Source organism: Crinia signifera, chromosome 19 (assembly GCF_055691185.1).
Source record: "Crinia signifera chromosome 19, ASM5569118v1, whole genome shotgun sequence".
Lineage (NCBI taxonomy): Eukaryota > Metazoa > Chordata > Amphibia > Anura > Myobatrachidae > Crinia > Crinia signifera.
Genome location: NC_139226.1, coordinates 107,890,187 through 107,905,686, shown reverse-complemented (window position 1 = coordinate 107,905,686; position 15,500 = coordinate 107,890,187). Strand labels below are relative to the sequence as shown.

The window sequence follows — 15,500 nt, the reverse complement described above, 5'->3', positions numbered from 1 at the left end:
CCCTTAGGGGTAGATTTATGAAGCAGTGATAAGGGAGGAGAAGTGATACAGTGCCTGGTAATTTATCACCGGCCAATCGGCTCCTATTTAAACCCAGCCTGTAACTTAACACTCAGAAGCTGATTGGCCAGTGATGAAGTACCAGGCATTTATCACTTCTCCTCCCTTATCACTGCTTCATAAATCTACCCTTCAGTGTGTGGTGAAGGTACGGAAGCAGGGGCTGGGAAGCGCTGCTGGAGAAAGAGAGACGGAGAGAGGAGCCGCTGGCGCTGCGGCTGAATGGAGGCACTCACTGATGACGGCACTGTGGGAGGACCAGACGCAGTGCTGCATGAAGATGCTCCATGGTGCTGGGGAGGAGAGGCCCCTATACTGCCACGGAGCCACTCTGTGCAGTCAGTGACGGGACCTGCTGCGCATTCTCTCTCCCTCCCTAGCTGCTCTGTGGAGGGGGAAAGAGCGTGGATGCACTACTGGAGCCGATCCGTGTAGGGTGGGCAGGGGGCAGCAACATGCCGCCCATGTTGCTTGTTGGAGGAGGTGGAAAGGACCCCCTGCTGCTGCCCAGAGCCGCTCCGATGTGGTGGGGAAAATCGGGAAGAGTAGACGATACCTGAAAGGAGGAGGTGCTGCTGTTGCCACTGCTCTGAGCCAAGGCATAAAGTAGAGGAAGGAAGGTGTACACTGTTGTTGGCAGACCTGGGGAAGGTAAGCACCCACCCCCATCTTCTTCTGTACCATCATATGCTGCTATGTTCGTTCTCACTCTCTCTCTCCCATATCACTCTATACCTGCGTCACCCATATCACTACACACCTGCGTCACCCATATCACTACATACCTGCGTCACCCATATCACTACATACCTGCGTCACCCATATCACTACATACATGTGTCATACATATCACTACACACCTGCGTCACTCATATCACTACACACCTGCGTCACCCATATCACTACACACCTGCGTCACCCATATCACTACACACCTGCGTCACCCATCACTTCCTATCTGCATCATCCATATCACTACATCTATACATTTATTGGTACATGCAGAAGATGGTTGTATGGGTTTGGGATTACATGGGGGGGCCCAGAAATATCAGTGTACAGGGCCCCAAGATTTCTGTTGCCGGCCCTGGCTGGCTATAGAATAAATGCTGGGGGGAACTGGGTGGAATTAAATTCCACCACTACCCTGGCCCTGCACAGTAATTTCAACAGAAAAGCCCTTCCCAGTGGTTTTCTTTTCCGGTACAACGTAAGTTATGTCATGGTTCAAATGAGGAAGAGCCACTAAGAGCAGCAAGCTCTGTGCATGCTGAAGACAAGGTGAGAGCGGGATGGAGGGACACAGTGCATGGAGCTGCTGGAGTGACAGAGACACATGTGCGTATAAGGGACACTAATGTGGACATTATTTATATAAAGGGCATTACTGTGGGAATTATGTGTAAGGAGTACTACTGTGTAGCCTAACTTGAATAAGGGGCACTACTGTGGGAATAAGGGGCACTACTATGTGGTGCAATATGAATCAGGGTCACTGCATGTGGTGTAATGTGAATATGATTGTATACTGTGTGACGTCATTTTAATTGTAGTTATTATTGTGTGACCACGCCCCTTCCTTGTGGTACCACTATCATTTTATAAAGTATGGGAGGTAGGGCACACATTTATAGTTTGCTGTGGGGGCCTAAAACCCTGGCACTCACTCAGGCTTAATCTCATGGGGGGGTCGGGTCAGAGAACATGCATTCCACCACCTCTCCAGAACCACTTTAAGCCCTGGAGCCACCTCCTTGTCCCTGTTGTACAATGCAGTTGACAGGCGCCAGGCCCAGCGCATGTGCAGTAGCGGTGATCGCTGCAGCCCTTAGAAGCCAGCTAGGGCTGCACAATAAGGCAGGAAGTGGATACCAATAGGAAACCAGCTCTCTGCTTATCGCAGCCTGATTTTGGCAATCCTGGCGTGAGGGAACACCTCTCAATGATACTGCCTTACTGCAGGTGACTGGCAGGTAGGACAACCAATAGGAAGTCCCTGACAGTCAGAGTGAAGCTAGTGCAGTTTCATGAACTACATCTGGCTTCACTGACACTGAGAGGGGCGGCACATTTTACAGGGGGGGTGAAGGCTGCAGTCCATATATAATATATACCACTTGTAGATACTATAACGATCTTGGCACCTTTGCACCATCCCCATCCATGGTGCAAATTATCTGTCTGAAATCAGCTTTGGCACATGCTTGCTCAGTTCAGAAAAAAACGCAAGATCTTTCCACTAAACAAACTTGTGTGCAACACTGAATCAGGTCCATTATCTCAATGACTAACGAGATATCTCCCACTACTTACTCACCCTCTCCCTCCTCTCCCCAAACTCTTCATTGCTCACATACTTTCAGTTCTCCTTCGGGGTTCCCCTCTCCATCAGTCTTCACTTCTTCCTCTGTTTTCTGATCCTCTGAGTTAAGATTTTGCATTTTCTTTCTTCTGACACATTTTAGGATGACCAGGAAGAGGATCACAACGGCCAAGAAACCTCCAACCGAAGCTCCAACCAGAACGGCAACTGTGGAATCCCTCTCGGGAGGAACTAAGTGGAGAGGACAAAGAAGGTGAAAACTCACCATGCTGGTACAGCAGGCAGGACAGACCCTCCTCACAGCCTGACCCTAACCCTCCCCGATAATCCCTAAACCTAACCCCCACACCCCCCTTTCGAAACCTAATCTCCTGCCACATACGCCTAACCCCCAATTGTAGATGCAAAGAAAAATGGGTATAGAACACATATAATTTGTAGTATTCCCTCCTGCGAGCCAGTTATGTCATAAGGCGGAAAGGGACGTTCCTTCCTTACTAGGGACGGTTCTTTTCTCCGCTATATGGGATAGTGCAACTCACGTCCAAATGGATACGTCTAACACCTTCCCCTCACCAAGATTCTTCATATAAGAAAAAAGGTACCATACGTCCCTTATAGGGAGTGGCGTCTCCTCTTCTCCGAATATGTTCTGACTTTTACTCCTATGTGGCAAATCATCTTTTAAACTTTGTGTATGTTTTATATTATATCTTCCTACCCATTTTCACCCATATGCTGTTCTGTAAATAAAACTGTGTTACACCATATGCGGTTCCATTGTGTCTCCATATATACCTCTGAGACCCGTTGAAGTTTTGTGGAGGAAAGGAGTGTACTGGTGCCTTTGATGTGTTTGAGAAATTTACATATTCGGAGAAGAGGAGACGCCACTCCCTATAAGGGACGTATGGTACCTTTTTTCTTATATGAAGAATCTTGGTGAGGGGAAGGTGTTAGACGTATCCATTTGGACGTGAGTTGCACTATCCCATATAGCGGAGAAGAGGACCGTCCCTAGTAAGGAAGGAACGTCCCTTTCCGCCTTATGACATAACTGGCTCGCAGGAGGGAATACTACAAATTATATGTGTTCTATACACATTTTTCTTTGCATTTGTGTTTTTCTGTGGTGAGGGGTCACCACTTGCTAGTATCCCCACTTGCTGACCATAAGCGCTGAGACATTTTCTGTTTCACCATCTCTCTTCCATATTCCCCAATTGTAGATGCCTAAACCTTACCCCCTCCCTGCAGCGCAACCCTAACTTTTCCCTCCCTGCAGCCTAACCCTACATCTCATCCACACTGGAAGTATTTATATTTGGTGCAGATGACCCCCTAAGTCCCAGGGGTGCCCACACCGCACACGCTGCACCCTTTTTTTTTAACTTACCCTCCAGAGTTGAGCAATGGTGGAAACAGTGCTGCGGAAATCTCTGGAAAAATGGCCGCTGCACGGCTGCACCATTTTTGTGGAGATCAATGCATGAGCAGTGGAGTCTGAGCACTCTAGAGCTTAGTCTCAACATCGCTGCGGAAATCACCAGATAGATGGCCGACGCACCCTTTATCAAGATTGCTCTAGTGCTCCGATTCTACTAAGCACCGGTACTCCTCTGCAGAGAGGAGGGGGTCTGTAAGTGGGAAGCTGTACATTGGCCTCCTCCTCTCTTAAAATTACACCGCCCCCACTAGTAACTAAACGTAACAACCTTCCCCGGCCTGACCCGTATACTCACAGATCGGGATACCAGCGTCAGCATGTTCCTGTGCCGGTCTTCTAATGGGATGCTGGCATTGGTATACTGAATGCTGACCACAACCCAACAGAACATAATATCTCTCAATTCATGTTACCCTGTCAATTTATGGAACCACTTGTTTTGGGGCAGAGTGGAGAGACCATGAGCTCTCTCAGAGTAATGGGGCTGCTGTGTTCTGTATAGAGCACAGGACAGATAAACTCTCTCAATGTCAACTAATGGAAACACTCTGTAGATAGGACACAGAGCAGATAAACCCTCTTGTAAATGTTATCTGCTTGACAACTATTGGAACATGATATATGTGTAGCTGCTCACATTCATTATAAAAAGTGTTTACTGTGGACAGTTGTTAGTCTGTAGAAGCAGAGATTTTGTTTGAGTCAGTAGGAAATCCGGGAATTTGAACTAATATTGTGTTGTCTATCGAGGTTCACAATGTACTAATCTCAGTAGACCCCCGAACCTAACAACACTATAGGCCCCCATACACTAGTACGATATGGTCCTTTTTCCAATGGGCCAATAAATCGTGTGAAAAGTGTCATATCGTATGTCATTTACTTCCGATTCCGATCCGATGTGCGGTCCGGAGATTGTCATGGCTGCCACAAGTATATATCGTACCTTGAGGCAGTGAATGGCATCATGTACGATGCATCGTATGCCAAATAACCACATACGATGTATCATATGCGATCCTAGGTGCCCTGGAGCCTAGTGGCTATTCGTCGGGGAGTTGCTGAGGTATCGCATGTGAGGCTGCATGCGATACCTTGTATTAGTGTATGGGGGCCATTAGAGGGAAACCAATTAGCTGCAGGGTTTACCCCACAGCTAATTATATGAGCCGGCCAATCCAATAACCAGGATTTACAACTGGCGATTAGACCAAGAGGTGGACAGTTTCGGAAGCTGTGAGGAAAAGGCAGCCTTTGGGGTGTAATGCATGGGCAAACCAACTGTTTCCGCATTTTGGGCGGGATGCACTAACACGAAAATAATTTTTTTACTTCATTTTCGTATGCTCTAACCCCCCTCCGCTGATGCAGCGCTGAGGAGGGTATCACCAGCTTTTGCTGGCGATACCCTATAGAAGGCTATGGGCATCTCTCCGTAGTGCTAAGTGAGGAATCCGTCTTGGATCCCTCCCAGCATGCCCTGCACCAGAGCTGCATCACAAGGGACATCACAAGGGACATCCTTGCGTTACTAATCGCATATGTTAGTGCACTGCATATGCGATTAGTAAGAATGTGGTAGCTGGCGGAGGGGGTCGGCGGATGTTAGTACATCCCGCCCTTTGCTTGAAATCGGTGGGTTAAGGCAGGGTTTACCACGTGGGGAAGTTTTATGGACCAGCTCTGGGTGTTAAACACAGCATCATTCCGACCTGTTCGCTAGGCTGCGCATGCTCGCAGCCTAGAGAGAAGGTAAGCGGCGCCTGCCGCCCCCCACCGCATGAATCCCCACATTAAACATCCACTCGCATGGGGCCTCACGGACAAAAAAATAATAATTCGATAGTCACTCACCATCAAATGATTTTTCTTCAGCTTGTAGATAAAAGTCAGTCTAGACTTTTCGGTGCGGGCGCTGATGTAATGTGACGTCAGCCGCCCACCCCAAGCAGGCATCAACATGACTGTATTCACAGGGGAACGCCTAGCTTTCCTATGGGCGCATCCATAAAATACTGGTCATTCCACTGCTTCCTCTTCCTGTCCGCCACCATTCCTCCCACTATGGAGTCAATGCCCCGGTGAGTGTGAAACAAAGCCCTTTCACTCAGAGGAATTTGCATGTGCAAATGTGCATATTCGCACATGTGCAGACCAGAGGACCGAATTCGGACTGCTATGAGCGAGTCTGAATCACCCCACAGTGCATTTCTCTGCACAGCAAACCCAGCAGCTAATTGGATCCCCACTATTAAGATTGATGTATTAAGCAGTGAAAAGAGTCTAGAAGTGGACCAGTGGAGAAGTTGTCTTTTGCAACCAATCAGCTTTTAGATAGCATTTATGAAGCACATTCTACAAAAATGATTGGTAGAAGCTGATTGGTTATGGGCAACTGGTCCACTTATCCACTCTTTTCACTGCTTGATACATAAACCCCATAGTGTTTGGCCCTTACTGAAGTATATGGATGTAAATATCCCTTATATTGAATTTGTACCCTGCACACTATTGATTTACATTTATGTAGATTCACATACCCTCCGTTAGAACCTCCAAGCGAATTTTCCCTGTGCCCTTGTTCCGGTCGGGGGGATTTAACACATAACAATGATATTCTCCACCATCTTGCAGTTGTACGTCATGTATTGTCACAGCCAAATCATTTTTGCTTGGGTTCCCTGTAAACTCCACCCGATTCTGAAAACGCTCAAGACGTTGGTGAATAATCTTCTTATCGTATTGAATGAACTGTGAGTGCAAAAATATAGGACAGTCAAAGCCAAAAGGTAGCCGATGACAATCAATATGATGAGGCGTAGACACAGGTGTACACAAAGAGGAAGTATGTGGCTTAGAGAATGGCGGGTGGTGGTACATACACTGCTGAGGTGGTGGTACCATGGAGTGTGAAATGTCATTGGACTAAACAATGAATGTCCAACAAGCGCTGCTCCTCCTGAAAGCTGGACACATCTGAAGGTCTGAATCGCCCCGATAATCAGGCTACTTGAAAATTCTATATTTAATTCAATGGAAGCATCAATAACAAGAGTTGATATCAATAGATTATAATAAAGATAATTCATTCTAAACATAAATTATAAATAAAACAAAATGACTTTCTTTTAGTTGTAAGAGGTCTGCATTATAGCACCTGAACCATCCTACAAATGGTTAGCTGTACCCTTATGCTGAGTACACACCAGGACGAGAAGGGTCCGATCCCAATCTCAATCTAGATCCAGTTCCGACCGATTGGATGTAGATCGTGTGGTGATTGGGCCCTTTTTTGTCCTGGTGTGGACCAATACCGATCCGATGCGTGGTCCCGCGTGTCGGTCGTTATTCAGATCCTACCTGCAGCAGGTAGGATCTGGAAATTACCATACTCCTGGGTGCGGGTCGCCATCGGATCGGACCCGCTCACGGTGCACATCGTGAGCGGGTCGTGCCCCCCGCGTCATCATGAGCAGGTCGGAAGAAACACTGACGACCTGCTCATGATGTGCATCGTGAGCTGGTCGTCCTGGTGTGTACCCCACATTAGTCTGAGATAGAGTTACGTTCCCGTATTCTCCTGACACATCCATAGGTGTAAACCCGTAGAATCTGCCCCTGGCACAACTGTACAATTGCGGTCAGTAAAGAGAAACAACCAGTATCATTAGAGATCCTCGTATTTGTTTCAAACTGTCTAGCGCACAAGTTGGCTGAATTGGCTCTTGAGGGGCATACACGTGGGGTGATTTTAGCACATTTTTTTAGTGATCTGTCTACATCGCTTAGAAATGAAAATGATAGCTCCGTGTGTATTCCCCCGCCGATGCCATCGCCTGACTAGATCCTGACTACATGTAGTCAGGATCTAGTCAAATCGCCAGTGTTCTAACCAGAGAACACTGGTGAGCACAGATCGCCCATACACACATCGCTACGTGTGTGTGGGCGATTGAGCAAGCCCCGTGTGCGGAGAGATCGGACTAGACTAGATCTCCCTGTGTGTATGAGCCTTAAAGCTGAACATTTTTAGATAAATCCTTTAGTTGGAATAAAACATTGCAGCTAAATGCAGATTACAGATTACAAGTCGTTTGAGCTGAAATTGGGCCTGATTCGGAATTACGTGCAGTTTAGCTTCGGACTAATGTTTTGTGGTCTGCGCATGTGTTGGAGCAGCGGACATGTCCTGTAATGTAGTGTGGATTTACATGCAGATTTATTGACAGCTACCCAGTACCTTACCCTGAAAGCCCCCATACACCAGAACGATAATGGACCCAAACATACAATCTGGATGGGTCATGAAACGGATGTGCACATCGTGCTTAATGTCGTTACGATGCGCAGTCCCGTATGTCAAGATGTCGGCCCTCAGATCAGGCAGGATACGGTCATATTGTCGACACCACTTAGGTCGACACCGTTGGGTCGACAGGTGTCTAGGTCGACATGGGTGAAGGTCGACATGTGTCAAGGTCGACATGGTTTTAGATCAACACAGCGTTAGGTCGACAGGTCGGAAGGTCAACGTTTTTTTTACTGTTTTTTGAGGTATTTCATGCCCTACCATCCACTAGGGCGTGGTGGGAGAATAAAATAGTGTGCCGAGCGCAGCGAGGCACCGTGCCCGAAGCAATGCGAGCAATGCGAGGGGCTGCAGTTGACTTCCAACTGTGTCCATGCCAACTGTGTCGACATTCGGTTAAAAAAAAACATGTCAACTTGTCGACCTAACCCGTGCCGACCTAACGCTGTGTTGACCTAAACCCATGTCGACCTTGCCACCTGTCGACATTCACCATGTCGACCTTGCCACCTGTCGACCCAATGGTGTCGACCTAATGACTGTCAACCTAAGTGGTCTCAACAATACGATCCACCCCCGATCCGACGTGCTGCACGTCTGATCCGTTGGCTTTCATTGCAGTTGTATTCAGCTTAAAAAGCACATATGATCGCTCGTTCGACTGCTCCACGACCTGCATACGTCATATGCAGGTCGTCCTGTCGTCCTGATGTATGGCCAGCTTGAGGGGGGATGCGCTAAAGCAAAAATGAGGTAAAAACCCCGTTATTGGGCTCATTACCACATTTTCCTATGAATTAAAACCCGCACGCCTGGCGATACCCCATAGAAGCCTATGGGATTTTTCTGTGCCGTTTTTTCCTCACCTGATGTCCGGGCAGCCTCCTATTGTGCTGCCAGGACAAGTGACCTCCTCCCCTCCCTAACACCGTACTTTCCATTCCGGGAGTAGGGAGGAGGAGCCAGTGGAGTCCCTGCAGCAGCAGTCGGGCACAGACAAAGGAGGAGGGGGAGTGCTGCCGGGGACCAGCTGACGGGTCGCCGACTGCTTCGCAAAGACCGTCTCTTAACACAAGCAGCCTTTTGCGATAATAATTGCATATGTTAGTGCCTATGCGATGATTATTATCAATGCAGTAGCTGGCAAAGTGGGGCGGTAGATGTTAGTGTATCTGATTCTGGTGACATCTAGTACTGCAAGGGAGCAATCGTAAACTGTGTGGAATTAAGGGAAGGGGACATAGCTTTTTGGCACATCCTTGTTTTAATCACTCTGGTGGTGTGCCCAGCATTCCTGGAGAGTCAGGGCGGCCCCCCATAGACAAAGTGCAGCACCCGGTGGTAAGTCACTGAGGAGGAGCCAGCATTTTGGTCATCTCTGGGTGTGGTCCGGACCCCAGCCTAGTGTCACCTCTGCAGTTACCAACTATTTGGTTGTGGTAGTGATGGACAGGGCCACCAACAAGGGCCCGGGCAGCTTATTTTGCCCACCGCAAACACCCCCCCCCCCCCCCCCGTCAAGACGTTCTCCTCTGCACTGCACTCTGTGCATTAAACAAAGCAAGGCTTCTTTAATGCAGGACGCCGGCGGCCAATTAAAGTGCTGCACCGGATTTTGAGCCAATTAGAACTCATGTACCATTAGCCAATCAGAGCAGCTGCCAGTACACGAGCTCTGATTGGCTCACCAGCCGGTGCTGCATTTGAATTGGCCGCCGGCGTCCTGCACTGAAGAAGCCTGTGCTTCTGGACCTGCAGAGGATGAGGGAGCAGGAGTCAGGCAGCAAGTGAAGGGAGGTGGGGGGAGATGGGAGGGCTGGAGGGGCCTGGACTGGAAATCAGTCCCGGCCTGAAAATTCCTAGTGGCTGCCCTGGTGATGGAGATTGGTAATTAAAGAACAGGAGTGTCAGGTCCATCTTGGGGAGGGGGTTTGAAGCCAAAGATTGCATCTTAGTCTGCAGTTGCAAGGCTGCCGACAGCCCAGAGGTCCGGTGGCCAATGTTTCTGGTGTTCATCATGGGACACATGGAGTGTATCTGAGCAGCCAGTATTTAGGGCAGACTACATGGTTTAAGTGGTTCTTATCTGTTGTCAAATTCTATGCTTCAATGTTCTAGATTTTAAGATGGCCATACCACCGCCCAAGTCAGCAGCACTGCAATTGTGGAAATGCAGACATCCAAATGGTATTGGTTCCCCCAACACACTGCACCCCACAACACTGACTTGCTCCCCATTGGCCTAAGCCCCCACCCCAAGTCCTGGCGCTTGTCTTTGCACACTGTGTTGCTGCACTTGAATAAATAAAAGAAAAGAAAATAATTCCCACAGAAGATGTTAACTAAAAAAAATGTATGATTGAATGTAATTGTAGGCACTGTAATTATAGTATTCAAATTTATGACAGCAATTTCCTTTATTGAAGTTAAACTAAATATTAGTGATGCAGCCAAAACCAGTCTCTGTCATATTGTTTTATTCTCAATAAAATAAATGTATTTATATGATATTTGTGTTGTCTCTTTAATAGTCTGCAGACTTCACATGTGAAGGGTTTAATAATATAATACATTATTATAATGTATCTTTTAAAGAGAATCATTTATAGTCTTGCAGTTGGTTAAAATTATAGTTGAAATGTTACAGTTTTTGATTCTCAGGTAAGTGTTTATTAATAATCCTTAAAGAGCGGGATTTTCTAACATCCTCCGCCACACGTCGCCGGCATTCGCATTGTTAATAATCGCATATGCACTAACATATGAGATTATTAACGCAAAGGACAGCTTTTGTGGCCGACCATGTGCAGCGGGTCCCCCCTCCCTTCCTGGACCCTTACCTGGCCTTACAGGGCTCCGCTTCCTCCTCCCTGCACCCGGAATGGAGGAGGAGGTCACCGGTGCGGGCAGCACAGCAGGAGGATCCCTGGATACAGGTGAGGCGGGGCAGCGCGGATCGAGGGGAGACGTGAAGGGAAGTTACGCCCGGCGGTGGGGCTTTGCTGCATATGAAAAATGTTGTAAAAACCCAGAAAACAGGGTTTTTACTGCATTTTTTTTTTTGCATCTCGCCCCATAGTCTGTGTAGACATACCACTGCTAGCTAAAGCTTAATGGGCTAGATGTATCAAGCTTCAAAAAGTGACAAAATGGAGAGTGATAAACAACCAGCCCAAAGTCCCTTCCAGTGCACGCTCGTCCTTTCACCGTCTTCAAATCTGGATGCACCATTCCCTATTTTTATCCTATTGTACACCAGGAATATCCTTCTATTGAATTATTATTTTTCGAAAAAACAGTTATCAGCTGTTCTGTATCTGTATTTTCTCTTTGAGCTCCAGCCCTAACGTCATTCCCGCACCTGCTACCTGCGCTTTTGCACCGATTACCCAAGGAGGCTATCTCACCCACATACTTCACGTTCGCTGGCAGCAATACACATCCATCCCTGGTGTTCCAAGGTGTAGACTTATATGCCAGGCTCGTTAACTTACTAATTCCATACACACGGCTTCTTTTCTGTTGTAGACGCCATGCTAGGTTTCTATTCCGTATCTTCCCACTCTCTTATACACTCTCTGCACGACGTTGTAGCCCACATCAATAGCATGGGGAGTCCTACTCGCTGACTGAATTGTTACATTTCCATTAGCCCCTGCCCTCTTGCATTAAACCACTTCAGTTCCCTTTTCTTAAAAATACACAAGAACACACTTAAAACTATTTTCTCATTGTCTAATCGAGGCAAGCGTGACTAAAGTTATATTAATATTTTTTTGCGAAGCGTCCATTGTAGCTGCTAAGGCGAATAATGTAGGCAGTAATCTGCACAATTCCAAAGCGTCCTGAATAGAATATTTACTTTGCTCTTTATTATCAACATTTAAGAGGAAAATGAAGCAACCTTATCACCCCAGAGTCAAAAATGAGAAGGGGCAAGACTGCATACGGTGCTTAGGATATTCACAGTAGCAACAGATGCTAAGGGGCATATTCTACTTGCCTACTCTGCCGGTAGTTTTGTGAGACTCACACACAATTTTTTGGGTAGTTCCACCGCAACCCCAAAAGATCAGACAGATCTCCCGCATCCCACCCACATCCTAGTGAAGCGGGCAGGATGGAGAGTTAATTGCCGGCAATTGTGGGTCTGTGGAGAGGTGCTAAAATGATGCAAATCGCTTTATTTTAGCCCCTCACCTGTGAATCACTGCATTTTCCAGAGTGGGGGTGGGGCTTGATGCCATCAGAGCCTTGCCCCACCCCTGAGGTACCCAGCAACCTCTCTTTTGACTTCTCCCAGAGTGGAGAAAAAAAAAGGCAGACAAGCATGGTGTATATTTAATAAAGTGGGGTTTTGTTTCCCATAGCAACCAGATTCTTACTGGTTACTATGGGTAACAATTCTACTTCTATAAACCCACACTGTAAATACACCCCTTAGGGCTCAGTTTAATTAGGCATGACCATGGATTGCCTGCAAGCAAGGGTGGTTGTAGACATGTAAGATACCGCCAGACTTGTGGGTCTTTGTTTGCAGACCCGTAGGTTCTGTAACCATTAAACCGCCACTCCAGGGCAAGATTGGGACCCAAGGGAGGTGAGCTCCAGGGCCATTGGCATGTTTCCACACCATTACAACAGCAACTCTCCATCATCACGTCTAATTAAATTGACCCCAAAGAATTGAATCAGCTACCTCTACAACAATAGTTTTAACTATTGCTTACCGGTTTTAGAAAGGTCCAAGTTTGACTCTCGACTTGCGGCTGAAATGTCACCTACTACTGTATGATGCTCAGCCACACAACATGGTCATGGGGAAAACAAGATATATACCGAAGTACAGCAGCGAATACTGTAGATGTAGCAAACCAGACAATGCAAACTGACAAATACAGTGCAGCGTGGCAGCATTCTGTGGAATGATGAAGCCAAAACAAAAATAGCAAAGATTTAATGGGTGAACCTTCACATTTTGGCTGCAAACACATAAATGAAGTAGCATCTAGCAGGGGCAAAAGCAGGATTTTCAGAAGGGGGTTTTCAGAGGAGCGGAGCAAAGCACGGAGATGGATATATATATATATATATATATATATATATATATATATACATACATATATATATATATATATACACACACACATATATATATATATATATATATATATACATACAGGGGCGTCTACAGCAGTGTAGACCCCTGGGTATAGCAATGCATTGGGGCCCCTACCGATCCTCCAGCAGTAGGGGTGGGGTAAGCTTTGATGTCCCGCGGGTGGTAGGGGGTATTATATCAAACGCTCAGCATGTAGGGCCTGGATCAGTCATTTCCACTAATTAGCCCTTTACTGCACAGATGGCAGGAGATGGGGTGGGAGAAGGGGGCATTGGCCATATGAAGGGGTCCTGATACATAACTTCCAGGGTGGTAGAGGATGTTTTATATACAGAGAAGGGGTGTTTAGTGGAGTGGGCTTATTATTCAGTATTTTCTGGTGGGAGGACAGCTTGCTTGACTGCAGATATCTCCAGTTCCCGCAAATATTTATTAGCTTTTAATGGAATTAAAGACTAGAAAATCCCACCTACCAAATAGTTTTGGGGACTAGGGGATCAGAGTTCAGGAGGCAGAGCAATCTATGTATATAAAACTACATACCAGGTGTGTGGAGCTGGAGCAGTAACCAGCTGCTGGAAGGCTGATATCTCTGGTTCTGGGAACAGTAGAGACAAGATACTAGTGGCAGAGTCCCAGCTTTTGGAATATACCCTCAGAAAAACTCTAAGTCAGACAGAACCTGAAATATCTGACTGGGAAGAGCAATTAACAGGCTTGGATGGGGATCACTGCTTTGAAGTCAGATATCTCCGGTTTCCAAGGGCCTATTTTTAAAATTCTTGTACCCATGGAAAGAGGGGACCCTCAGCTTTCAGACTGGGGCCCTTAGACTCCTGGGGGGGTTTCTGGGTACTCAGAAAAAACCCCTGCGTGTGCCACTGCCTAGTAAATTATTTCCTGCTTTGGGCGAGATTCATCTGATCCTGCTTTACTATCATCTGTTTTACTGCCAGTCTTTTTCCTAGGTTTTCCTATGCCAGTGTGTCCTTGACGTGCCCTTTGCTGGCTGCAGGAGATATGCTGTATAACAGGTATGTTTATTCTTATTGTTGTTGTGCATGAGCCACATTTACCCGCGTTTGCCCTTTACTGAAGTTTGAAAATTAACCTTCACGCAGTGGCGTAGCAATAGCACCGCAGACCAAGCAATGGCTTGGGGGCACTGGTGCCTGTTTTATGCAGATACCATGCGCACTGGCAGTCCATAAGATGGACCAGTTGGAAAAATGTATAAATGCTTCATTAACTATTGAGGCCCATTCAAACCTGCTCATAGCGGGCCAAATTCAGCCCCTTCCCCGTTGTTTTGGGTTTGCACATGTGCAAACCTCGGGAGCGAACAGCTTTGGCGAGATTCACACTTGCCTGGCCGTTCGCTCCGGTGGGGGCGGGTGGTTGATGTCACATGATGTCAGCGCCCGTCCCGTATTCGTCGATCAGCGGCGGAAATAAAAGTCAGCTTAGAATTACTTTTACAAAGGGGAGAAAAAGCATTCGATGGTCAGCAACCATCAAATGATTAATCACCCCCTTCGGCCGCTTGCGAGGGTACGTGTTTGAGTACACATCCCCTCGCGTGCTAGTGAAGGGTTTTGCCGAATATCCCCGCACGCATGCACTCGCAGAGGTGTCTTAGATCTGCGAGTGCCTGTACGGGAAGCAGGCGAGCAGCTGACATCCTCTGACGTCAGCAGCCGGCCCCCGCGGTATCGCTGAATTTCCATGGGAACGCCCAATGTTTTCATGGGGACGCCTATGAAACGCTAGGTGCCCCCCACCCGCAGTGCTGTGTGTGAGCGGCCGGAAAATAATCAAATCACAGTGACCGCTCGCACAATGCGGCTGTACATGCGCATAAATGTTTCTGCACATGCGCAGTCGCGAAACATGGCTTCCCTGTGCGAACGTGGGGAGGCCCCATATCTTGGACTGGAAGGGACACGGCAGGGAAGCTAATGTCGCTGGAGTGGGGGCCATGTTGCTTTATGCACGCTGCCCGCCCCCCACCTGTCCGTCATGCCCGCATTAGCATGAGAACGCCCAGAGTTCTCATGGAAACGCCCATGAAACACTGGCCGTTCCCATATGCTAATGGGGCTGGCCGGTGCTCCACGCCCCTCTCCACCCCCGCCCGCTGTGTTGAGTGTGTGCATTCGGCAAACAGAATGTTCGCCATGGGTGCACGCACCCTGCGCACTAACACAACATCGCTCCCTTTGCGAACGCAGCCCTGCTG

The 15,500-nt window shown here is 47.6% G+C and overlaps 1 protein-coding gene and 1 long non-coding RNA gene across 3 annotated transcripts in view; one reads left to right on the top strand and one right to left on the bottom strand.

The window, feature by feature from the left end:
- The window catches only part of LOC146042865 (uncharacterized), a 106,745-nt gene that overhangs the window by 21,317 nt on the left and 69,928 nt on the right, over nt 1-15,500 (top strand). The window lies entirely within an intron of this gene.
- SCN2B (sodium voltage-gated channel beta subunit 2) overlaps nt 1-15,500 on the bottom strand; it is a 38,000-nt gene that overhangs the window by 13,481 nt on the left and 9,019 nt on the right. Inside the window, exons 3-4 of one of the 2 annotated variants that reach the window (XM_083163128.1) lie at nt 6,371-6,581; nt 2,378-2,614 (exon numbers count right to left, since the gene is read on the bottom strand). In XM_083163128.1, the coding sequence (XP_083019254.1) occupies nt 2,403-2,614; nt 6,371-6,581 (423 nt within the window). In that variant the 3' untranslated portion in view covers nt 2,378-2,402. The remainder of the gene's footprint in view (nt 1-2,377; nt 2,615-6,370; nt 6,582-15,500) is intronic. The other variant, XM_083163127.1, reaches the window with a different exon arrangement.